The 27243-nt window shown below is 31.6% G+C and overlaps 2 protein-coding genes across 34 annotated transcripts in view; both read left to right on the top strand.

Annotated features, from left to right (window-relative positions):
- LOC108021871 (protein argonaute-3) overlaps positions 1–27243 on the top strand; it is a 448633-nt gene that overhangs the window by 99507 nt on the left and 321883 nt on the right. The window contains exon 1 of one of the 33 annotated variants that reach the window (XM_050890186.1): positions 667–836. The exons of 25 other annotated variants lie outside the window; for them this stretch is intronic. The gene's annotated coding sequence lies outside the window, so the exon portion shown is untranslated. Of the gene's footprint in view, positions 1–666; positions 837–5554; positions 5578–6608; positions 6628–10028; positions 10199–11161; positions 11280–20469; positions 20488–21526; positions 21586–26229; positions 26312–27243 lie in introns of those variants that run through there. 7 more of the 33 variants (XM_050890188.1, XM_050890205.1, XM_050890185.1 and 4 more) reach the window with 7 other exon arrangements.
- On the top strand, positions 14208–16020 carry LOC127012045 (uncharacterized). Its single transcript, XM_050890217.1, has 2 exons — positions 14208–15869; positions 15925–16020. Exons 1-2 carry the CDS (start codon positions 14574–14576, stop codon positions 15934–15936), a joined length of 1308 nt encoding a protein of 435 aa, XP_050746174.1. The 5' UTR covers positions 14208–14573; the 3' UTR covers positions 15937–16020.

The raw sequence follows: 27243 nt of genomic DNA, 5'->3' as shown, positions 1-27243 counted from the left end.
TAGACTAGTTCGCTTAGAAACGGACGGACAGACGGACATGGCTAGATCGACTAGTCTAGTGACGCTGATCAAGAATATATTTACCTTATGGAGTCGGAAACGTCTCCTGCAAACTTCTGCAAGTAAAATGTAAACAAATAAGTTTTTATTTAAATTCAATATTTTCAAAAGTGAAAACTCGTTGGAAAAATGCAATATTTTCAAACTGATTTCACTTGGAACTTGTCAGGTGACAGTTTATACAAAATGAGTTAAAGAAACAAGTGAAATCCAAAGTGACTTCAAAAATTTTCATTTGAATTTTTTACTTGTGAAAATGCGATCAATTTCACTCGTGCAAGGTGCCATTCACTTCGCATTCACAGAGTGATTCACAATTTAAACTTTTTCGGAACTAAGGGGATGATACATGGATTCAGGGTGAAGATTTTTCGACTAGCGGAACTTTTAGCCGATATTAGGCTGAAGAATAGTACTAGTAAAATCGATAACGCTTTTGTCTGGTTTGATTTTCAACGCCTCACTCAGATGAGATAAAAAAAATACAAGATTTGGCGAGTGATAGTTTTACAAATTAAATTTTTGGCTGTGTACTTTTAGAAGCGGTGTAGAAACCAAAATATAGAAAAGAAAGAAAATCCAAAAGCCACGCCAAAGACGCCATCAGGAGGTCACATATAGCAATACTGCAACACTGCAAATCCACAGGCAGTGCTGGAATCCAATCCAGCCTTCCATTTTTAAACTTTGGTTTCGACGCGGGCTTCTGCACGGACACAGCCATAGCCGCATACTTACCTCGCTCACTCCTATAAGTGTTCGAGGTTTCCGTCGCTGTGAGTTCTAGCCTAGTTCTTTAGGAAAAACTGTTCTCTTACACAAATAGTATACATTAATGTTGTATATGCACATTGCTTGATTTCGTAAGTTACAAATAAAAAAAACATAAGTCTGAAATTGGCGATTTTTTGTCCTAAAAATATTTTTTATCAGTCAATAAAACAACGGTAATTTCTTTTTTGGTCTCTTTAATTCGTGCGCGATACGGTTACCGAGAGAATTGACAAAAAAAAAGTGTGCACGTTCCACAAAAATATTAATTTTTACTCTTAAATCGCGTTAAATTGTCGTTTATAAAATGAATATTAAAAATAAAGGTATAAACCTTAAACTGAGTAATTGTTATGTCATTTTGTGTTGTGTTATTGTTTTAATGTTAGTGTTTTCTTCAGTGAAACTTTTAAGTGTTGTATTTTTGTACATAGATAGATTTTAGATAAAGAAAAAGTTGCCAATTTCGTCTCACCCTTTGATGAAACTTATTTGTTAGTACTAGATAATGTTTTTTTATTCTACGTTTTAAAGTTTGAGCTCTAACTTTTTGCCACTTTCTGCCTTGTACGCTCTTTTGTGTTTTGTCGTGTTCGTCATATTCGATTGTGCTTTGAAATCTCAGTTGGTCAGAAATCGTAGCTGTTCCGATGTTTTAAAAGGCAAACATCGAAGTTAAACCGAATAATGTTCAATTGTGAATTTAAAATTGATTTTTTAAAAAAAATAAATTCTGAGATTTTACTTAAGCTAAAAGTATGCAAGAATTTAAGTGTTAAAAAGTCATTTTCTAGTATATTGCTTCCTTGAGGAATGGGTTTTTTCTTGTTTTTATTATTTCATTTATCTTATTGGGTCCATAATAGCAGTACGACAATTTTTTACTGAATATCTTCCATTTGGAAGTATTTTTGGGCGCCTCTGCTATACTGGATCAACCAGTGTGTGATTTGGTGAACGTGCCCTATTTGGTATTTTAAGGACAAATGCTAACCGATAGCACTTAATTTGAAGTTTTTGCAAATGTATTTCACAAGGTTTAAATTGTGTCACGCTTTGTTTTCTATAATCCAAATCAATAAAGATATCCTATAATTCCGAAAAATAATTTTCGTAAGTTTTTGCTTTAACAGTATTCTCCAGAAATAAAAATATACATATGCAATGTGTGTATGCCTTATCTACTATAAGATACAATTCACCAAAACGTACATTAAGTTTTAGAAATCCAAAGTTGTTTAGCAAAGCCATCAAATTTGTACGTTCCCTGCGTTTTGTCTTTAACATGATATACATATGTATGCTCAATAAACATAAGTTAGTATTCTAATTTAAGACACTTAAATGAGTATTATTTAATTTAATTTTTATCACGGTATTCTGGATGATGGTCAATAATGAATACAATTTTTATTTTCAACGCCCAGACGGATGGAAAAAATATTTTCAAATCGATCCGTTTATCAAAAAAATTATTAGCAACTAATTTGTAACTAAGCAAAAATGTATAATAATTACAAGTGTAGTGCTAACTATCGAGATGCAACCTTTACAAAAGTCTGAAATCTATTATTAAGTGACAACGAGTAGAATTGGAAACTATATCGTATAGGAGGATTCAAAAAAAAACCTTGATGTTTTCTAACATATTAAATGATTAAAATGCCTTTGAATTTTTTTTTATGAAATCACCCGTTCAGTCCGAATCCTGATAGCCAGCGGATTATTATATTTTTTTTTTACAACCCTTTTTTTTATCGTGCTCTAACTTCTAGTGTTTATTTTGTTTTACTCAAAATTAATTAACTAATGTACATAAACATTACCTAAATATATGGAATTTCAAATTGTATCTTTTAACCGTTAGTTGAAAAAATGTTTTAAATACATTTAGACAAACGGTTTTAACACGGGATGACCACCTTAAGTGCAAATAGAACTTGGCGGTCAGCCATGGTCTCTTGTAATTGAATTTTTTTTTAGTTGCCAGTTGTGCTAAACTAATTACATATTAATGAATTCCTATAAAAATTTTAAATTAATAAATTTGTAATATAGGTACAAATTAACAAATAAATAAGCAACTGAAAAACATGACGGGTTTTTTGCAACGAGCCACAAATAAAATTTGGCATGAATTAAACAAAATTGCGGCAATTTTTATCGTTTTTTTTTTGTTTTTATTAATTTTATGTTAAATTTTACTTTCTTCAGAAAGTTACATTTTCCCGATGAATCTAGTATTCCTTCATCGGTTTGAATGTTCAAAACTTGTAAACCTACCATATCTTGGACGATGATGTACTATGGTCAGTACAAACAAATGGTCTTTACGACACCAAGCAATGCTTTTTAATTAATTTTAGTAACACCATGTGAAATTTTTAAGGATTGTTGCTGACTTCAGATATATTTAAAATAATGACTTTATTCTTTTTTTAGTTTATTTTTTTTACTTTTATATGTTAGAGTAGTCCAATTTTTATTAAATTGACTTCAAAAGAGAACGTTTCTATGGCAGCTATATGATATGGTCGTCCGATTTTAAAACCAATCAATAAATGTTATTTTCGAAAAATGTTTTTTGCAGATACTATTATTTTTGTTTTAACAAACGTTTTACATCAAAATATTTAAATTTTCAAGTCGAGGAAAAATATCAAAAAGTAGATTTTTACACAAATTCGGAATTTTTAATAAGTACTGAATGGGTTAAGAAAGGTAGTGCATCATTCAAACGGAATTTAAATGACCTTTCCGTTGATGCCAAAAGTTAAACGAAGCAAGTTCAAGTTAGGAGTATACTTAACTTTTCTTTTGCCAAAAAAAAACTTATGCCGACTAGTGTAATACTTTAAAATATAAGTTTTAGTTTATTTATTTCGGCATGTATAAACTACGCGCCATTAAAATAATAATTAAAATGTTTATGCCTAATAAACCTGGTGATGCGCACTACCATTCTAAAGTTCTGCCAAAAATAGCAATACTCTACGCGGATATACTAAATTTACCAGAATTTTTTCTTTAGGTCTATTAGAAGTTTTCTTTTACAGCATTCCAGATCATCGGGCCATCCTGAGTTCTGCCTGTGGCTAGGACAATAGACTTCACAACAGCGACGATTTTTGGTTTATATTTTTTATTATTTTTATATTTATATTATTTTTGATCATTAAAGTATAAACAAAATGATTTTTAAAAAATTCTTGTTGCAGTTACTAATTTTTTTGTTGTAAGAAACTTTTTGCATTCAAAAACTTCATTTAATTTTCAAGACGAAGAAAAAAGTTATAGAAGTAGATTTTCACAAAAATTAGTCATTTTCAATAATTAAAACAGGTTAAAAAAAGTATTGTATCATTGAAACGGCATTTAAATTACCTTTTCATTGATGCCTGATTTTATAATACTTAAAATTACATAAAAGTCGGAACCAGACGGATCTTATAGCTTCCAAAGGAATATACGGAAAACAAGAAAGGAAGTTAACTTCGGCAAGCCGAAGTTTGTATACCCTTGCAGTTATAAAAAATAATCAATAATTTTATCAAATTGAATTCGAAGTTCTTAAAAATATAAAAATTTATATTCCCAATATTATAAGATAAAATGTCAAAAAGACCGAAAGCTGTAATTTGTTTCACATTATTTCCCACCAATTAAAGCCCCAAAGCTACATTTGTTTCATATTATTTTCCCACCAATTTTCCGATCGTTCCTTTGACAGCTATATGATATAGTCTTCCGATTTTGATAAAATTGAATTCGAAATTCAGAACTAATATCAAAATGTTATATCCAAGTTTAGAAAGTTGTATGTTAAAATAGACCAACGATATAATTTTTTTCGACTTATATACTACCTGCAAAAAAAAGAATACTTTTGGGAAAGTTTCAGCCCGGTATCTTTAAAACTGAGAGACTAGTTTGCGTAGAAACTGACGGATAGACGGACATGGCTAGATCGACTAGTCTAGTGACGCTGATCAAGAATATATTTACCTTATGGAGTCGGAAACGTCTCCTGCAAACTTCTGTAAGTAAAATGTAAACAAATAAGTTTTTATTTAAATTCAATATTTTCAAAAGTGAAAACTCGTTGGAAAAATGCAATATTTCCAAACTGATTTCACTTGGAACTTGTCAGGTGACAGTTTATACAAAAATGAGTTAAAGAAACAAAGTGACTTCAAAAAGTTTAATTTGAATTTTAACTTGTGAAAAAGCGGACAATTTCACTCGTGCAAGGTGCCATTCACTTCGCATTCACAAAGTGATTCACAATTGAAACTTTTTTCGGAACTAAGGGGATGATACATGGATTCAGGGTGAAGATTTTTCGACTAGCGGAACTTTTAGCCGATATTAGGCTGAAGAATAGTACTAGTAAAATCGATAACGCTTTTGTCTGGTTTGATTTTCAACACCTCACTCAGATGAGAGAACAAAATACAAGATTTGGCGAGTGATAGTTTAACAAATTAAATTTTTGGCTGTGTACTTTTAGAAGCGGTGTAGAAACCAAAATATAGAAAAGAAAGAAAATCCAAAAGCCACGACAAAGACGCCATCATGAGGTCACATATAGCAATACTGCAACACTGCAAATCCACAGGCAGTGCTGGAATCCAATCCAGCCTTCCATTTTTAAACTTTGGTTTCGAGGCGGGCTTCTGCACGGACACAGCCATAGACGCATACTTACCTCGCTCACTCCTATAAGTGTTCGAGGTTTCCGTCGCTGTGAGTTCTAGCCTAGTTCTTTAGGAAAAACTGTTCTCTTACACAAATAGTATACATTAATGTTGTATATGCACATTGGTTGATTTCGTAAGTTACAAATAAAAAAACATAAGTCTGATATTGGCGATTTTTTGTCCTAAAAATATTTTTTATCTGACAATAAAACTAACGGTAATTTCATTTTTACCGAGAGAAATGACAAAAAAACCTGTGCACGTTCCACAAAAATATTAATTTTTACTCTTAAATCGCGTCTAATTGTCGTTTAATAAAATGAATATTAAAAATAAAGGTATAAACCTTAAACTGAGTAATTGTTATGTCATTTTGTGTTGTTTTATTGTTTTAATGTTAGTGTTTCTTCAGTGAACCTTTTAATTGTTGTATTTTTGTATATAGATAGATTTTAGATAAAAAAAAAAGGTGCCAATTTCGTCTCACCCTTTGATGAAACTTATTTGTTAGTACTAGATAATGTTTTTTTATTCTACGTTTTAAAGTTCGAGCTCCAACTTTTTGCCACTTTCTGCCTTGTACGCTCCTTTGTGTTTTGTTGTTTTCGTCATATTCGATTGTGCTTTGAAATCTCAGTTGGTCAGAAATCGTAGCTTTTCCGATGTTTTAAAAGGCAAACATCGACGTTAAACCGAAAAATGTTCAATTGTGAATTTAAAATTAATTTAAAAAAAAAATAAATTCTGAGATTTTACTTAAGCTAAAAGTATGCAATTGAATTTAAGTGTTAAAATGTCATTTTAAAGTCATTCCTTAGCGTATGTTTTTTTTCTTGGTTTTATTATTTCATTTATCTTATTGGGTCCATAATAGCAGTACGACAATTTTTTACTGAATATCTTCCATTTGGAAGTATTTTTGGGCGCCTCTGCTATACTAGATCAACCAGTGTGTGATATGGTAAACGTGCCCTAATTGGTATTTTAAGGACAAATGCTAACCGATAGCACTTAATTTGAAGTTTTTGCAAATGTAGTTTCACAAGGTTTAAATTGTGTATATAAAGATAGCTTATAATTCCGAAAAATAATTTTCGTAAGTTTTTGCTTGAACAGTATTCTCCAGAAATAAAAATATACATATGCAATGTGTGTATGCCTTATCTACTATAAGATACAATTCACAAAAACGTACATTAAGTTTTAGAAATCCAAAGTTGTTTAGCAAAGCCATCAAATTTGTACGTTCCCTGCGTTTTGTCTTTAACATGATATACATATGTATGCTCAATAAACATAAGTTAGTATTCTAATTTAAGACACTTAAATGAGTATTATTTAATTTAATTTTTATCACGATACTCTGGATGATGGTCAATAATGAATACAATTTTTATTTTCAACGCCCAGACGGATGGAAAAAATATTTTCAAATCGATCCGTTTATCAAAAAAATTATTAGCAACTAATTTGTAACTAAGCAAAAATGTATAATAATTACAAGTGTAGTGCTAACTATCGAGATGCAACCTTTACAAAAGTCTGAAATCTATTATTAAGTGACAACGAGTAGAATTGGAAACTATATCTTATAGGAGGATTCAAAAAAAAACCTTGATGTTTTCTAACATATTAAATGATTAAAATGCCTTTGAATTTTTTTTATGAAATCACCCGTTCAGTCCGAATCCTGATAGCCAGCGGATTATTTTTTTTTTTACAACCCTTACTTTATTGTGCTCTTACTTCTAGTGTTCATTTTGTTTTACTCAAAATGAATTAACTAATGTACATAAACATTACCTAAATATATGGAATTTCAAATTGTATCTTTTAACCGTTAGTTGGAAAAAATGTTTGAAATACATTTAGACAAACGGTTTTAACACGGGATGACCACCTTAAGTGCAAATAGAACTTGGCGGTCAGCCATGGTCTCTTGTAATTGAATTTTTTTTAGTTGCCAGTTTTGCTAAACTAATTACATATTAATGAGTTCCTATACAATTTTTAAATTAACAAATTTGTAATATAGGTACAACTTAAAAAATAAATAAACAACTGAAAAACATGACGCGTTTTTTGCAACGAGCCACAAATAAAATTTGGCATGAATTAAACAAAATTGCGGCAATTTTTATCGTTTTTTTTTTGTTTTTATTAATTTTATGTTAAATTTTACTTTCTTCAGAAAGTTACATTTTCCCGATGAATCTAGTATTCCTTCATCGGTTTGAATGTTCAAATCTTGTAAACCTACCATATCTTGTACTATGGTCAGTACAATCAAATGGTCTTTACGACCCCAAGCAATGCTTTTTAATTAACTTTAGTAACACCATGTGAAATTTTTAAGGATTGTTGCTGACTTCAGATATATTAAAAAAAATGACTTTATTCATTTTTTAGACTATTTTTTTTACTTCTATATGTTAGAGTAGTCCAATTTTTATTAAATTGAATTCGAAATTCCTAAAACTTCAAAAAATGTTATTTCCAAGCTTAGAAGGTTATATGTAAAGGAACACAAGAGATATAATTTTTTCATATTTTTCGACTAATTTTGCGATTATTTCTATGGCAGCTATATGATACACACGTCAGATTTTTATCAAATATAATTCGAAATTCAAAACTAATTAAAAAATGTTATTTCCAAGCGTAGGATGTTATATGTTAAAAAACACCAAATATATAATTTTGTTTATATTTGACGACTAATTTTGAGAACGTTTCTATGGCAGCTATATGATATAGTCGTCCGATTTTGGTAAAATTTAATTCGAAATTTAAAACCAATTAAAAAATTTTACTTTTAAGCTTAGAAGGTTATATGTAAAACAACACCGAAGATATAATTTTTTTAAATTGTTTCCCTTATAGTTCCTTTAAGATATAGTTGTCTGATCCGGCTGGTTCCGACTTATATATTACCTGCAATAGAAAAAAAACTTTTGGGAATGTTTCAGCCCGGTAGCTTTAAAACTGAGAGACTAGTTCGCTTAGAAACGGACGGACAGACGGACATGGCTAGATCGACTCGTCTAGTGACGCTGATCAAGAATATATATACTTTATGGGGTCGGAAACGTCTCCTTCACTGCGTTGCAAACTTCTGACTGAAATCATTATACCCTCTGAAAGGGTATACACATTTTTTTCAATTCGTTTTCAATTCAATACGTATTTCTAAATATTTTCAAAAAATCATACAAAATATAGAAAATATATTTTTGAAAAATGTTTTTTGCAGCTACTATTATTTTTGTTTTAACAAACGTTTTACATCAAAATATTTAAATTTTCAAGTCGAGGAAAAAAATTCAAAAAGTAGATTTTCACACAAATTCGGAATTTTTAATAAGTACTGAATGGGTTAAGAAAATTAGTGCATCATTCAAACGGAATTTAAATGACCTTTCCGTTGATGCCAAAAGTAAAACGAAGCAAGTTCAAGTTAGGAGTATACTTAACTTTTCTTTTGTCAAAAAAAAACTTTTGTCAAAACTTATGCCGACTAGTGTAATACTTTAAAATATAAGTTTTAGTTTATTTATTTTGGCATGTATAAACTACGCGCCATTAAAATAATAATTAAAAATGTTTATGCCTAATAAACCTGGTGATGCGCACTACCATTCTAAAGTTCTGCTAAAAATAGTAATACTCCACGCGGATATACGAAATTTACCAGAATTTTTTCTTTAGGTCTATTAGAAGTTTTCTTTTACAGCATTCCAGATCATCGGGCTATCCTGAGTTCTGCCTGTGGCTAAGACAATAGAGTTCACAACAGCGACGATTTTTGGTTTATATTTTTTATTATTTTTATAGACTAGTTCGCTTAGAAACGGACGGACAGACGGACATGGCTAGATCGACTAGTCTAGTGACGCTGATCAAGAATATATTTACCTTATGGAGTCGGAAACGTCTCCTGCAAACTTCTGCAAGTAAAATGTAAACAAATAAGTTTTTATTTAAATTCAATATTTTCAAAAGTGAAAACTCGTTGGAAAAATGCAATATTTTCAAACTGATTTCACTTGGAACTTGTCAGGTGACAGTTTATACAAAATGAGTTAAAGAAACAAGTGAAATCCAAAGTGACTTCAAAAATTTTCATTTGAATTTTTTACTTGTGAAAATGCGATCAATTTCACTCGTGCAAGGTGCCATTCACTTCGCATTCACAGAGTGATTCACAATTGAAACTTTTTCGGAACTAAGGGGATGATACATGGATTCAGGGTGAAGATTTTTCGACTAGCGGAACTTTTAGCCGATATTAGGCTGAATAATAGTACTAGTAAAATCGATAACGCTTTTGTCTGGTTTGATTTTCAACGCCTCACTCAGATGAGATAAAAAAAATACAAGATTTGGCGAGTGATAGTTTTACAAATTAAATTTTTGGCTGTGTACTTTTAGAAGCGGTGTAGAAACCAAAATATAGAAAAGAAAGAAAATCCAAAAGCCACGCCAAAGACGCCATCAGGAGGTCACATATAGCAATACTGCAACACTGCAAATCCACAGGCAGTGCTGGAATCCAATCCAGCCTTCCATTTTTAAACTTTGGTTTCGACGCGGGCTTCTGCACGGACACAGCCATAGCCGCATACTTACCTCGCTCACTCCTATAAGTGTTCGAGGTTTCCGTCGCTGTGAGTTCTAGCCTAGTTCTTTAGGAAAAACTGTTCTCTTACACAAATAGTATACATTAATGTTGTATATGCACATTGCTTGATTTCGTAAGTTACAAATAAAAAAACATAAGTCTGAAATCGGCGATTTTTTGTCCTAAAAATATTTTTTATCAGTCAATAAAACAACGGTAATTTCTTTTTTGGTCTCTTTAATTCGTGCGCGATACGGTTACCGAGAGAATTGACAAAAAAAAAGTGTGCACGTTCCACAAAAATATTAATTTTTACTCTTAAATCGCGTTAAATTGTCGTTTATAAAATGAATATTAAAAATAAAGGTATAAACCTTAAACTGAGTAATTGTTATGTCATTTTGTGTTGTGTTATTGTTTTAATGTTAGTGTTTTCTTCAGTGAAACTTTTAAGTGTTGTATTTTTGTACATAGATAGATTTTAGATAAAGAAAAAGTTGCCAATTTCGTCTCACCTTTTGATGAAACTTATTTGTTAGTACTAGATAATGTTTTTTTATTCTACGTTTTAAAGTTTGAGCTCTAACTTTTTGCCACTTTCTGCCTTGTACGCTCTTTTGTGTTTTGTCGTGTTCGTCATATTCGATTGTGCTTTGAAATCTCAGTTGGTCAGAAATCGTAGCTGTTCCGATGTTTTAAAAGGCAAACATCGAAGTTAAACCGAATAATGTTCAACTGTGAATTTAAAATTGATTTTAAAAAAAAAATAAATTCTGAGATTTTACTTAAGCTAAAAGTATGCAATTGAATTTAAGTGTTAAAAAGTCATTTTCTAGTATATTGCTTCCTTGACGAATGGTTTTTTCTTGGTTTTATTATTTCATTTATCTTATTTTTACTGAATATCTTCCATTTGGAAGTATTTTTGGGCGCCTCTGCTATACTGGATCAACCAGTGTGTGATATGGTGAACGTGCCCTAATTGGTATTTTAAGGACAAATGCTAACCGATAGCACTTAATTTGAAGTTTTTGCAAATGTCTTTCACAAGGTTTAAATTGTGTCACGCTTTGTTTTCTATAATCCAAATCAATAAAGATAGCTTATAATTCCGAAAAATAATTTTCGTAAGTTTTTGCTTGAACAGTATTCTCCAGAAATAAAAATATACATATGCAATGTGTGTATGCCTTATCTACTATAAGATACAATTTTCACAAAAACGTACATTAAGTTCTAGTTCTATGTTCACATTTTTACGTTCCCTGCGTTTTGTCTTTAACATGATATACATATGTATACTCAATAAACATAACTTAGTAGTCTAATTTAAGACACTTAAATGAGTATTATTTAATTTAATTTTTATCACGGTATTCTGGATGATGGTCAATAATGAATACAATTTTTATTTTCAACGTCCAGACGGATGGAAAAAATATTTTCTAATCGATCCGTTCATCAAAAAAATTATTAGCAATTAATTTGTAACTAAACAAAAATGTATAATAATAACAAGTGTAGTGCTAACTATCGAGATGCAACCTTTACAAAAGTCTGAAATCTATTATTAAGTGACAACGAGTAGAATCGGACAACTATATCGTATAGGAGGAATCAAAAAAAACCTTGATGTTTTCTAACATATTAAATGATTAAAATGCCTTTGAATTTTTTTTTATGAAATCACCCGTTCAGTCCGAATCCTGATAGCCAGCGGATTATTTTTTTTTTTTACAACCCTTACTTTTCGTGCTCTAACTTCTAGTGTTTATTTTGTTTTACTCAAAATTAATTAACTAATGTACATAAACATTACCTAAATATATGGAATTTCAAATTGTATCTTTTAACCGTTAGTTGGAAAAAATGTTTTAAATACATTTAGACAAACGGTTTTAACACGGGATGACCACCTTAAGTGCAAATAAAACTTGGCGGTCAGCCATGGTCTCTTGTAATTGAATTTTTTTTAGTTGCCAGTTGTGCTAAACTAATTACATATTAATGAGTTCCTATATAATTTTTAAATTAATAAATTTGTAATATAGGTACAAATTAACAAATAAATAAACAACTGAAAAACATGACGGGTTTTTTGCAACGAGCCACAAATAAAATTTGGAATGAATTAAAAAAAATTGCGGCATTTTTATCGTTTTTATTTTGTTTTTATTAATTTTATGTTAAATTTTACATTCTTCAGCAAGTTTCATTTTCCCGGTGAATCTAGTATTCCTTCCTGGGTTTGAATGTTCAAAACTTGTAAACCTACCATATCTTGGACGATGATGTACTATGGTCAGTACAAACAAATGGTCTTTACGACACCAAGCAATGCTTTTTAATTAATTTTAGTAACACCATGTGAAATTTTTATAGATTGTTGCTGACTTCAGATATATTTAAAATAATGACTTTATTCTTTTTTTAGTTTATTTTTTTTACTTTTATATGTTAGAGTAGTCCAATTTTTATTAAATTGAATTCAAAAGAGAACGTTTCTATGGCAGCTATATGATATGGTCGTCCGATTTTAAAACCAATTAATAAATGTTATTTTCGAAAAATGTTTTTTGCAGATACTATTATTTTTGTTTTAACAAACGTTTTGCATCAAAATATTTAAATTTTCAAATCGAGGAAAAAATTCAAAAAGTAGATTTTTACACAAATTCGGAATTTTTAATAAGTACTGAATGGGTTAAAAAAAGTAGTGCATCATTCAAACGGAATTTAAGTGATTTTTCCGTTGACGCCAAAAGTCAAACGAAGCAAGTTCAAGTTAGGAGTATACTTAACTTTTCTTTTGCCAAAAAAAAACTTTTGTCAAAACTTATGCCGACTAGTGTAATACTTTAAAATATAAGTTTTAGTTTATTTATTTCGGCATACGCGCCATTAAAATAATAATTAAAATGTTTATGCCTAATAAACCTGGTGATGCGCACTACCATTCTAAAGTTCTGCCAAAAATAGCAATACTCTACGCGGATATACTAAATTTACCAGAATGTTTTCTTTAGGTCTATTAGAAGTTTTCTTTTACAGCATTCCAGATCATCGGGCCATCCTGAGTTCTGCCTGTGGCTAGGACAATAGACTTCACAACAGCGACGATTTTTGGTTTATATTTTTTATTATTTTTATATTTATATTATTTTTGATCATTAAAGTATAAAAATGATTTTTAAAAAATTCTTGTTGCAGTTACTAATTTTTTTGTTGTAAGAAACTTTTTGCATTCAAAAACTTCATTTAATTTTCAAGACGAAGAAAAAAGTTATAGAAGTAGATTTTCACAAAAATTAGTCATTTTCAATAAGTTAAGTTAAAAAAAGTATTGTATCATTGAAACGGCATTTAAATTAGCTTTTCATTGATGCCTGATCTTATAATACGTAAGTTTCGACCAGGGTATAAAAGTCGGAACCAGACGGATCTTATAGCTTCCAAAGGAATATACGGAAAACACGAAAGGAAGTTAACTTCGGCAAGCCGAAGTTTGTATACCCTTGCAGTTATAAAAAATAATAAATAATTTTATCAAATTGAGTTCGAAATTCTTAAAAATGTAAAAATGTATATTCCCAATATTATAAGATAAAATGTCAAAAAGACCGAAAGCTGTAATTTGTTTCACATTATTTCCCACCAATTAAAGCCCCAAAGCTACATTTGTTTCATATTATTTTCCCACCAATTTTCCGATCGTTCCTTTGACAGCTATATGATATAGTCTTCCGATTTTGATAAAATTGAATTCGAAATTTAGAACTAATATCAAAATGTTATTTCCAAGTTTAGAAAGTTGTATGTTTAAATACACCAACGATATAATTTTTTTCGACTTATATACTACCTGCAAAAAAAAGAATACTTTTGGGAAAGTTTCAGCCCGGTAGCTTTAAAACTGAGAGACTAGTTTGCGTAGAAACTGACGGATAGACGGACATGGCTAGATCGACTAGTCTAGTGACGCTGATCAAGAATATATTTACCTTATGGAGTCGGAAACGTCTCCTGCAAACTTCTGTAAGTAAAATTGTAGCAGGATTACTACGTCGTAGTATATATGTATGTGTATGTTATTGTATTCCTTCTAGATCAGTCGTGTAAGTTCTAAGAATAAGTTGTTGTTGTTGTTGTTGTACCATGCCGCTCACTGTTCTCTAACTCTCTCTCTCAATCTCATCGCTCTCATACTCTCTCAGTGAATCGGGGGTTGATGCGGATCGTGAGCTGAGAGCGAGAGCAGTTGAACGCCGACCGTGATCCTGAACAGACCAAATTAAATTAAATAAAAGAAAAGACTAGAAGTCATATTTGTGTTGGTGTTTAACTTCAGGGGAATACGTTTTACCCCTACAAAATCAGAAGTGGGCCGATCACGAGCCAATTAATTACAAAAAGTAAATAAAATGGAATTAAATAACGCTTCGATCGAACAATTAAAAAGGTGGTTGAGTGTGTTGAAGCTATCAACAACTGGAACGAAAAAGGAATTGATCTTACGGTTAAATAAAGTACCAAAGGAAGTTCGTGGAAAAGTTGATGAAATGGCGAAACAAAAAGGAGATGAAGACGGCGATAAAAGTAAGGGTATTGACAGCAGCGACGAAAATTTCGAAGACGGCGGCGGAATTTTCCAGAAAGAAGGCGGCGGCAGAAGTAATGGCAAAGACGGAGACAAAAGTAATGGCAAAGACGGCGGCATTCACAGCTACGACGAAGAAGACGGCGAAAAAAGTAAAGGCGAAGACGGCGGCATTGGGAATTACAGCGAAGAAGACGGCGAAACTAACGGCGAAGATGATGAAGCGAGTGACGAAGTGGCTGGCAGCATTCTCAGAATTAGAGGCAAACGGAGCAACGGAAAAGGCAGCGAACAAAACGAAGACGGTGGAAGGAACGACAATTACGCAGAAGGCGACATGCACAACCAGGCTGGAGACCAGTCTAGAAACGCAAGAAGCAGCGAACGTAAAGCGGTGGTGGAAAATTTTACCGAGAGCATCGACGTCTCGTTGGGCATGGCAACACAGGTGTTGAGTGAGTTTTCTGGCGAGTCGTGTGCCCGCAAATGGACGACTCAATTGCAAAATATCGCGACCATTTACGGAATAAAAGGAAAATTTGTAAAGATGCTAATGTTGAGCAAAATAAAGGGAAAAGCTTATGAGTGGCTGCACGCAGATGCAGACCGCGTGTTGCTACCGTTGGATGACCTAATGGCAGAGCTGATCTCAACGTTTAGGGGTAAATCATCGAAGTTGGAGATACGACGCAAATTCGAAGGGCGCAAATGGAAAAATAGCGAAAGTTTCGGGAGTTATGTCGACGATAAGATAATGCTTGCTCAGGGCATAAATATTGATGCAGATGAAATGTTGAGCTGCATCATCGAAGGTATACCCAATCAAGGGCTACGCAACCAGGCGCATATTCAATGCTTTGTGGATGTTGGGCACATAAAGAGGGCGTTTGCGGATGTAAGCTTGCCAAAGCTATATGGAGTTGGCAGGCCGACGACATCAACGGATCCCAAGGACAGCAAGGAGACTCGTTGTTTCAATTGCAATGCCAAAGGGCATTGGGCGTATGAGTGCAGGAAGTCGAAACGGGAGAAAGGATCATGCTATGCGTGCGGAGAGATGGGACACTTTGTTGCGAGATGCTTGAAAAACAAAAACAAGAACGAGGGCGAAAACAAATATGTAAGATATGTTGAAATTAATTTTGTTAACGATTCTAATACCAGGTTAATTGCAGAATGCCTCATAGATACAGGAAGCCCAATTTCATTTATTAAAATATCCAAAGAGCCAGAAGACATTTCAAAATTACCAGTTTTAAGTTCATATTATGGTTTAAACAAAAGTTACCTAAAAACTTATTGAAAAATACTATGTTATGTTTTGAAAAATTTAAATAAAGTACATTTTAATTTAGTTGTTGTGGCAAATGAATCTATGAGTCATGATGTAATCTTGGGACGAGATTTTATGGATGCTTGTAATCTAAATTTGAACCTTGACACTTTGAAAATGGTTACGGTTGAGAATATTGAAAATCCTTCTGATGTTAGTGATGAAAAGCAGATAGTTAGCGATGATGTTAGTGATGAAAGGCAGATAGTTAGCGATGAAAAGCAGATAGTTAGCGATGATGTTAGTGATGAAAAGCAGATAGTTAGCGATGATGTTAGTGATGAAAAGCAAATAATTGGTGATGTTGTTAGTAATGTTGGGAATAAAAATACAAATTTTAGCGATGTTAATTATGGTACTAGGGACAGCAGGGAAACAAATAAAGAAAATTTTAGTAAAATCAGAGATGAAGAAGAAGCTATGAATAAAAATTATATTGAGCCTGAAATAAATCTAGTGGAAAAGGAATTATTTAATATAAATTTAACGGATGAAAGTGTAGAATATAAAGTTGGTGATAATGTGAATTATAATGTTAGGTGTCAGTTTGTTAGGATGGTAGAGAGTTGTTATGTAAATAAAGAAAGGCCAAAAGAACCGGAGGTAAGATGCGAAATGAAATTGAGATTAGAGGATTCAAAACCATTCAGTTGTTCGCCCAGACGTTTAGCTTACACAGAGAAAGAAAAATTACAGGTGATATTAGACGAATACTTAAGGGAAGGAATTATAAGGCCGAGTGAATCTGAGTATGCATCTCCAATAGTGTTAGTTAAAAAGAAGTCAGGCGACTTACGACTATGTGTAGACTACCGAAAGCTTAACAAGACTATGGTGAAAGATAATTATCCGTTACCTTTGATTGACGATTTATTAGATACATTAGTAAATAAAACAATATTTTCGAAATTGGATTTAAAACATGGCTACTTTCATGTATTCGTGGATAGTGAATCGATAAAATATACCTCATTTATGACGCCTTTAGGACAATTTGAGTTTATGCGGATGCCAATGGGGCTAAAGAATGCACCAGCGGTGTTTCAACGATTTATCAATAAGATTTTTGCAGATATGATAAGGGATGGTAAGGTAGTTATATACATGGACGATATCATGATTGCGAGTAAAGAAATGCAAGAACATTTAAGTGTTCTTAGAGAAGTTTTTGATCGATTAGCAAGGAACAAACTAGAATTAAGAATGGACAAGTGTGAGTTTCTACAAGCAAGTGTACAATACTTAGGATTTTTGGTAACTAGCAAGGGAATACAGGCTAACGACAAAGGAATAGAAGCTGTTAGAGATTTTCCCGTTCCAGACAAAGTATACAATGTTAGAAGCTTTCTGGGCTTGTGTTCGTATTTTAGAAGGTTCATTAAAGATTTTTCGATAATCGCTAAACCTCTATATGAATTGTTGAAAAAGGATAAAGAATTTGTATTTGAAGAAAAGGAATTGCAATGTTTTGAAATGCTTAAGAAAAAATTAGTGGAAGCTCCAGTGTTAGGATTATATTATTACAAGGACGAGGTAGAATTGCATACAGACGCCAGCGCACAAGGTTTTGGGGCAGTTTTGCTGCAAAGAAAAGAGGATAAAAAGCTTCATCCGATATTTTATTTTTCAAAAGCAACAACAAAAGACGAAGCAAAGTATCATAGTTTTGAACTGGAAACGTTAGCAATAATTTACGCTCTTAGAAGATTTAGAATTTATGTGCAGGGCAGACGATTTAGAATAGTCACAGACTGTAACTCACTGACGTTGACGTTAAACAGAATTGAGTTAAACCCTCGTATTGCACGGTGGGCATTAGAATTGCTAGAGTATGACTTTGAATTAGTCCATAAATCGGGAAAACTTATGCAACACGTTGACGCTTTAAGTAGAAATACACACATAATGGTGGTTGAAACGAATAGCTTTGAAGATAATTTAATTATTTGTCAAGCGAAAGATGAAAAATTAAAAGATGTTAGAAAAAGGTTAGAAAATGAGGAAGATAAAATGTTTGAGATGAGGAATGGAGTTATATATAGAAAGTCGAATAATGGAAAGCTGTTATTTTGTGTTCCAGAAGAAATGGAGGAAAAGATATTATACAAATATCACAATGAATTAGGTCATTTAGGAAGAGATAAAGTTATGGATGCAATTCTTAGATCGTATTGGTTTTCGAATATGAAAGAAAAAGTGGTTAGACATATTGAAAATTGTATTAGATGTGTAGCATATTCGCCAAAGTCAGGGAAAGGGGAAGGACTGTTGCACAGTATACCAAAAGGAAATGTGCCATTCGAAATTATACATATTGATCATTATGGACCGGTTGATAATGGAAGAGCAAAGAAACATCTCTTTGTGGTTATAGACGGATTTACTAAATATGTTAGGTTATATGCAACAAAAACGACGAACACAAAGGAAGTTATTATAGCATTGAAAGACTACTTTAGGTCTTACAGCAGGCCAACTTGTATAGTTTCGGATAGGGGAAGCTGTTTTACGTCGGAAGATTTTGGAAAATTTATGGAAGAATGTAATATTAAACATGTCAAAATTGCGACTGGGTCACCTCAAGCCAATGGACAAGTAGAAAGGATTAATAGAATTGTGGGACCAATGATAGCTAAGTTAGCAGATCCAGAAGAGAAAATTCATTGGGACACAGTTGTGGAAGATGTTGAGTTTTCATTGAACAACACGAAGCAAAGAAGCATAGCACAAATGCCAAGTAAAATGTTGCTTGGAATCGAGCAGAAAGGAAAAGTTATTGATGAATTGAGACAAAAGTTAGAAGAATTAGATAATGTTAGTGATGTTAGAGATTTAGACAAAATTAGAAAAGATGGTTCAGAAGCGCAAAGAAAATTACAAAAAGACAACGAACAGAGATATAATGAAAAAAGAACAAAGAGTTCGGAGTACAAAGTAGGAGACTATATCATGGTAAAAAACTTTGATAGCTCAGTAGGAGTCGCAAGAAAGCTAATACCTAAACACAAGGGCCCTTATGTTATAAATAAAGTTTTGAGGAATGATAGATACTTAATAAAAGATGTTGAAGGTTTTCAATTATCGCGTTGCCCTTATCAAGGTGTCTGGAGTAGCCAAAATATTAAGCATTGGATTGGAAAACGAAAATAAAGTTGTGAATATATCTAAGAATTTGTAAATACAAAACTAAATTATAGAAACTAAGATAAATATAAGCAACAAAATCAATTGTAAATTAACACAAGATCAGGGGATCTTAAAATGTCAGGACGGCCGAATTGTAGCAGGATTACTACGTCGTAGTATATATGTATGTGTATGTTATTGTATTCCTTCTAGATCAGTCGTGTAAGTTCTAAGAATAAGTTGTTGTTGTTGTTGTTGTACCATGCCGCTCACTGTTCTCTAACTCTCTCTCTCAATCTCATCGCTCTCATACTCTCTCAGTGAATCGGGGGTTGATGCGGATCGTGAGCTGAGAGCGAGAGCAGTTGAACGCCGACCGTGATCCTGAACAGACCAAATTAAATTAAATAAAAGAAAAGACTAGAAGTCATATTTGTGTTGGTGTTTAACTTCAGGGGAATACGTTATACCCCTACAAAATGTAAACAAATAATTTTTTATTTAAATTCAATATTTTCAAAAGTGAAAACTCGTTGGAAAAATGCAATATTTCCAAACTGATTTCACTTGGAACTTGTCAGGTGACAATTTATACAAAATGAGTTAAAGAAACAAAGTGACTTCAAAAAGTTTAATTTGAATTTTAACTTGTGAAAAAGCGGACAATTTCACTCGTGCAAGGTGCCATTCACTTCGCATTCACAAAGTGATTCACAATTGAAACTTTTTTCGGAACTAAGGGGATGATACATGGATTCAGGGTGAAGATTTTTCGACTAGCGGAACTTTTAGCCGATCTTAGGCTGAAGAATAGTACTAGTAAAATCGATAACGCTTTTGTCTGGTTTGATTTTCAACGCCTCACACAGATGAGATAAAAAAATACAAGATTTGGCGAGTGATAGTTTAACAAATTAAATTTTTGGCTGTGTACTTTTAGAAGCGGTGTAGAAACCAAAATATAGAAAAGAAAGAGAAAACACAAAAGCCACGCCAAAGACGCCATCAGGAAGTCACATATAGCAATACTGCAACACTGCAAATCCACAGGCAGTGCTGGATTCCAATCCAGCCTTCCATTTTTAAACTTTGGTTTCGACGCGGGCTTCTGCACGGACACAGCCAATGATTTACTTTTTTTTTCCTTCAGCCACGGCCAACGGGGCTTACTGAAATTCCTTCGATAAGACTGGTATTTTTTCTGGTATTTTCTTAACGAAAGGCGTTAGCCGCATACTTACCTCGCTCACTCCTATAAGTGTTCGCGGTTTCCGTCGCTGTGAGTACTAGGCTCTTTAGGAAAAACTGTTTTCTTACACAAATAGTATAATTAATGTTGTATTTGCACTTTGGTTGATTTCGTAAGTTACAAATAAAAAAACATAAGTCTGATATTGGCGATTTTTTGTCCAAAAAAATATTTTTTATCTGACAATAAAACTAACGGTAATTTCATTTTTGGTCTCTTTAATTCGTGCGCGCTACGGTTACCGAGAGAAATGACAAAAAACCTGTGCACGTTCCACAAAAATATTAATTTTTACTCTTAAATCGCGTCTAATTGTCGTTAAATAAAATGAATATTAAAAATAAGGGTATAAACCTTAAACTGAGTAATTGTTATGTCATTTTGTGTTGTGTTATTGTTTTAATGTTAGTGTTTCTTCAGTGAACCTTTTAATTGTTGTATTTTTGTACATAGATAGATTTTAGATAAAAAAAAGTTGCCAATTTCGTCTCACCCTTTGATGAAACTTATTTTTTAGTACTAGATAATGTTTTTTTATTCTACGTTTTAAAGTTCGAGCTCCAACTTTTTGCCACTTTCTGCCTTGTACGCTCTTTTGTGTTTTGTTGTTTTCGTCATATTCGATTGTGCTTTGAAATCTCAGTTGGTCAGAAATCGTAGCTTTTCCGATGTTTTAAAAGGCAAACATCGACGTTAAACCGAAAAATGTTCAATTTTGAATTTAAAATTGATTTTTTAAATAAAATAAATTCTTAGATTTTACTTAAGCTAAAAGTATGCAATTTAAATGTTAAAAAGTCATTTTCTAGTATATTGCTTCCTTGACGAATGGTTTTTTTCTTGTTTTTATTATTTCATTTATCTTATTGGGTCCATAATAGCAGTACAACAATTTTTTACTGAATATCTTCCATCTGGAAGTATTTTTGGGCGCCTCTGCTATACTGGATCAACCAGTGTGTGATATGGTGAACGTGCCCTAATTGGTATTTTAAGGACAAATGCTAACCGATAGCACTTAATTTGAAGTTTTTGCAAATGTCTTTCACAAGGTTTAAATTGTGTCACTCTTTGTTTTCTATAATCCAAATCAATAAAGATAGCTTATAATTCCGAAAAATAATTTTCGTAAGTTTTTGCTTGAACAGTATTCTCCAGAAATAAAAATATACATATGCAATGTGTGTATGCCTTATCTACTATAAGATACAATTTTCACAAAAACGTACATTAAGTTCTAGTTCTAAGTTCACATTTTTACGTTCCCTGCGTTTTGTCTTTAACATGATATACATATGTATACTCAATAAACATAACTTAGTAGTCTAATTTAAGACACTTAAATGAGTATTAATTAATTTAATTTTTATCACGGGATTCTGGATGATGTCAATAATGAATACAATTTTTATTTTAACGTCCAGACGGATGGAAAAAATATTTTCAAATCGATCCGTTTATCAAAAAAATTATTAGCAATTAATTTGTAAGTAAGCAAAAATGTATAATAATAACAAGTGTAGTGCTAACTATCGAGATGCAACCTTTACAAAAGTCTGAAATCTATTATTAAGTGACAACGAGTAGAATCGGACAACTATATCGTATAGGAGGAATCAAAAAAAACCTTGATGTTTTCTAACATATTAAATGATTAAAATGCCTTTGAATTTTTTTTTATGAAATCACCCGTTCAGTCCGAATCCTGATAGCCAGCGGATTATTTTTTTTTTTTACAACCCTTACTTTATCGCGCTCTAACTTCTAGTGTTTATTTTGTTTTACTCAAAATTAATTAACTTATGTACATAAACATTACCTAAATATATGGAATTTCAAATTGTATCTTTTAACCGTTAGTTGAAAAAATGTTTTAAATACATTTAGACAAACGGTTTTAACACGGGATGACCACCTTAAGTGCAAATAGAACTTGGCGGTCAGCCATGGTCTCTTGTAATTGATTTTTTTTTAGTTGCCAGTTGTGCTAAACTAATTACATATTAATGAGTTCCTATAAAATTTTTAAATTAATAAATTTGTAATATAGGTGCAAATTGACAAATAAATAAACAACTGAAAAACATGACGGGTTTTTTGCAACGAGCCACAAATAAAATTTGGAATGAATTAAAAAAAATTGCGGCATTTTTATCGTTTTTTTTTTTTTGTTTTTATTAATTTTATGTTAAATTTTACTTTCTTCAGCAAGTTTCATTTTCCCGGTGAATCTAGTATTCCTTCATGGGTTTGAATGTTCAAAACTTGTAAACCTACCATATCTTGGACGATGATGTACTATGGTCAGTACAAACAAATGGTCTTTACGACACCAAGCAATGCTTTTTAATTAATTTTAGTAACACCATGTGAAATTTTTATAGATTGTTGCTGACTTCAGATATATTTAAAATAATGACTTTATTCTTTTTTTAGTTTATTTTTTTTACTTTTATATGTTAGAGTAGTCCAATTTTTATTAAATTGAATTCAAAAGAGAACGTTTCTATGGCAGCTATATGATATGGTCGTCCGATTTTAAAACCAATTAATAAATGTTATTTTCGAAAAATGTTTTTTGCAAATACTATTATTTTTGTTTTAACAAACGTTTTACATCAAAATTTTTAAATTTTCAAGTCGAGGAAAAAATTCAAAAAGTAGATTTTCACACAAATTCGGAATTTTTAATAAGTACTGAATGGGTTAAGAAAAGTAGTGCATCATTCAAACGGAATTTAAATGACCTTTCCGTTGATGCCAAAAGTTAAACGAAGCAAGTTCAAGTTAGGAGTATACTTAACTTTTCTTTTGCCAAAAAAAAACTTTTGTCAAAACTTATGCCGACTAGTGTAATACTTTAAAATATAAGTTTTAGTTTATTTATTTCGGCATACGCGCCATTAAAATAATAATTAAAATGTTTATGCCTAATAAACCTGGTGATGCGCACTACCATTCTAAAGTTCTGCCAAAAATAGCAATACTCTACGCGGATATACTAAATTTACCAGAATGTTTTCTTTAGGTCTATTAGAAGTTTTCTTTTACAGCATTCCAGATCATCGGGCCATCCTGAGTTCTGCCTGTGGCTAGGACAATAGACTTCACAACAGCGACGATTTTTGGTTTATATTTTTTATTATTTTTATATTTATATTATTTTTGATCATTAAAGTATAAACAAAATGATTTTTAAAAAATTCTTGTTGCAGTTACTAATTTTTTTGTTGTAAGAAACTTTTTGCATTCAAAAACTTCATTTAATTTTCAAGACGAAGAAAAAAGTTATAGAAGTAGATTTTCACAAAAATTAGTCATTTTCAATAATTCTAAATAGGTTAAAAAAAGTATTGTATCATTGAAACGGCATTTAAATTAGCTTTTCATTGATGCCTGATCTTATAATACGTAAGTTTCGACCAGGGTATAAAAGTCGGAACCAGACGGATCTTATAGCTTCCAAAGGAATATACGGAAAACACGAAAGGAAGTTAACTTCGGCAAGCCGAAGTTTGTATACCCTTGCAGTTATAAAAAATAATAAATAATTTTATCAAATTGAGTTCGAAATTCTTAAAAATGTAAAAATGTATATTCCCAATATTATAAGATAAAATGTCAAAAAGACCGAAAGCTGTAATTTGTTTCACATTATTTCCCACCAATTAAAGCCCCAAAGCTACATTTGTTTCATATTATTTTCCCACCAATTTTCCGATCGTTCCTTTGACAGCTATATGATATAGTCTTCCGATTTTGATAAAATTGAATTCGAAATTTAGAACTAATATCAAAATGTTATTTCCAAGTTTAGAAAGTTGTATGTTTAAATACACCAACGATATAATTTTTTTCGACTTATATACTACCTGCAAAAAAAAGAATACTTTTGGGAAAGTTTCAGCCCGGTAGCTTTAAAACTGAGAGACTAGTTTGCGTAGAAACTGACGGATAGACGGACATGGCTAGATCGACTAGTCTAGTGACGCTGATCAAGAATATATTTACCTTATGGAGTCGGAAACGTCTCCTGCAAACTTCTGTAAGTAAAATGTAAACAAATAATTTTTTATTTAAATTCAATATTTTCAAAAGTGAAAACTCGTTGGAAAAATGCAATATTTCCAAACTGATTTCACTTGGAACTTGTCAGGTGACAATTTATACAAAATGAGTTAAAGAAACAAAGTGACTTCAAAAAGTTTAATTTGAATTTTAACTTGTGAAAAAGCGGACAATTTCACTCGTGCAAGGTGCCATTCACTTCGCATTCACAAAGTGATTCACAATTGAAACTTTTTTCGGAACTAAGGGGATGATACATGGATTCAGGGTGAAGATTTTTCGACTAGCGGAACTTTAAGCCGATCTTAGGCTGAAGAATAGTACTAGTAAAATCGATAACGCTTTTGTCTGGTTTGATTTTCAACGCCTCACACAGATGAGATAAAAAAATACAAGATTTGGCGAGTGATAGTTTAACAAATTAAATTTTTGGCTGTGTACTTTTAGAAGCGGTGTAGAAACCAAAATATAGAAAAGAAAGAGAAAACACAAAAGCCACGCCAAAGACGCCATCAGGAAGTCACATATAGCAATACTGCAACACTGCAAATCCACAGGCAGTGCTGGAATCCAATCCAGCCTTCCATTTTTAAACTTTGGTTTCGACGCGGGCTTCTGCACGGACACAGCCATAGCCGCATACTTACCTCGCTCACTCCTATAAGTGTTCGCGGTTTCCGTCGCTGTGAGTACTAGGCTCTTTAGGAAAAACTGTTTTCTTACACAAATAGTATAATTAATGTTGTATTTGCACTTTGGTTGATTTCGTAAGTTACAAATAAAAAAACATAAGTCTGATATTGGCGATTTTTTGTCCAAAAAAATATTTTTTATCTGACAATAAAACTAACGGTAATTTCATTTTTGGTCTCTTTAATTCGTGCGCGCTACGGTTACCGAGAGAAATGACAAAAAACCTGTGCACGTTCCACAAAAATATTAATTTTTACTCTTAAATCGCGTTAAATTGTCGTTTATAAAATGAATATTTAAAATAAAGGTATAAACCTTAAACTGAGTAATTGTTATGTCATTTTGTGTTGTGTTATTGTTTTAATGTTAGTGTTTCTTCAGTGAACCTTTTAATTGTTGTATTTTTGTACATAGATAGATTTTAGATAAAAAAAAGTTGCCAATTTGGTCTCACCCTTTGATGAAACTTATTTTTTAGTACTAGATAATGTTTTTTTATTCTACGTTTTAAAGTTCGAGCTCCAACTTTTTGCCACTTTCTGCCTTGTACGCTCCTTTGTGTTTTGTTGTTTTCGTCATATTCGATTGTGCTTTGAAATCTCAGTTGGTCAGAAATCGTAGCATTTCGATGTTTTAAAAGGCAAACATCGACGTTAAACCGAAAAATGTTCAATTGTGAATTTAAAATTGATTTTAAAAAAAAAATAAATTCTGAGATTTTACTTAAGCTAAAAGTATGCAATTGAATTTAAGTGTTAAAAAGTAATTTTCTAGTATATTGCTTCCTTGACGAATGGTTTTTTCTTGGTTTTATTATTTCATTTATCTTATTGGGTCCATAATAGCAGTACGACAATTTTTTACTGAATATCTTCCATTTGGAAGTATTTTTGGGCGCCTCTGCTATACTAGATCAACCAGTGTGTGATATGGTGAACGTGCCCTAATTGGTATTTTAAAGACAAATGCTAGCCGATAGCACTTAATTTTAAGATTTTGCAAATGACGTTTCACAAGGTTTAAATTGTGTCACGCTTTGTTTTCTATAATCCAAATCAATAAAGATAGCTTATAATTCCGAAAAATAATTTTCGTAAGTTTTTGCTTTAACAGTATTCTCCAGAAATAAAAATATACATATGCAATGAGTGTATGCCTTATCTACTATAAGATACAATTTTCACAAAAACGTACATTAAGTTCTAGTTCTAAGTTCACATTTTTACGTTCCCTGCGTTTTGTCTTTAACATGATATACATATGTATGTATACTCAATAAACATAACTTAGTAGTCTAATTTAAGACACTTAAATGAGTATTATTTAATTTAATTTTTATCACGGTATTCTGGATGATGGTCAATAATGAATACAATTTTTATTTTCAACGTCCAGACGGATGGAAAAAATATTTTCTAATCGATCCGTTCATCAAAAAAATTATTAGCAATTAATTTGTAACTAAGCAAAAATGTATAATAATAACAAGTGTAGTGCTAACTATCGAGATGCAACCTTTACAAAAGTCTGAAATCTATTATTAAGTGACAAGGAGTAGAATTGGAAACTATATCGTATAAGAGGATTCAAAAAAAACCTTGATGTTTTCTAACATATTAAATGATTAAAATGCCTTTGAATTTTTTTTTATGAAATCACCCGTTCAGTCCGAATCCTGATAGCCGGCGGATTATTTTTTTTTTTTACAACCCTTACTTTTCGTGCTCTAACTTCTAGTGTTTATTTTGTTTTACTCAAAATTAATTAACTAATGTACATAAACATTACCTAAATATATGGAATTTCAAATTGTATCTTTTAACCGTTAGTTGAAAAAATGTTTTAAATACATTTAGATAAACGGTTTTAACACGGGATGACCACCTTAAGTGCAAATAGAACTTGGCGGTCAGCCATGGTCTCTTGTAATTGAATTTTTTTTTAGTTGCCAGTTGTGCTAAACTAATTACATATTAATGAATTCCTATAAAATTTTTAAATTAATAAATTTGTAATATAGGTACA

This window comes from Drosophila biarmipes, unplaced genomic scaffold (assembly GCF_025231255.1).
Source record: "Drosophila biarmipes strain raj3 unplaced genomic scaffold, RU_DBia_V1.1 ptg000017l, whole genome shotgun sequence".
Taxonomy (NCBI): Eukaryota; Metazoa; Arthropoda; class Insecta; order Diptera; family Drosophilidae; genus Drosophila; species Drosophila biarmipes.
Note: the sequence above shows the minus strand (reverse complement) of the source record. Positions and strands in the feature narration are given on the sequence as shown.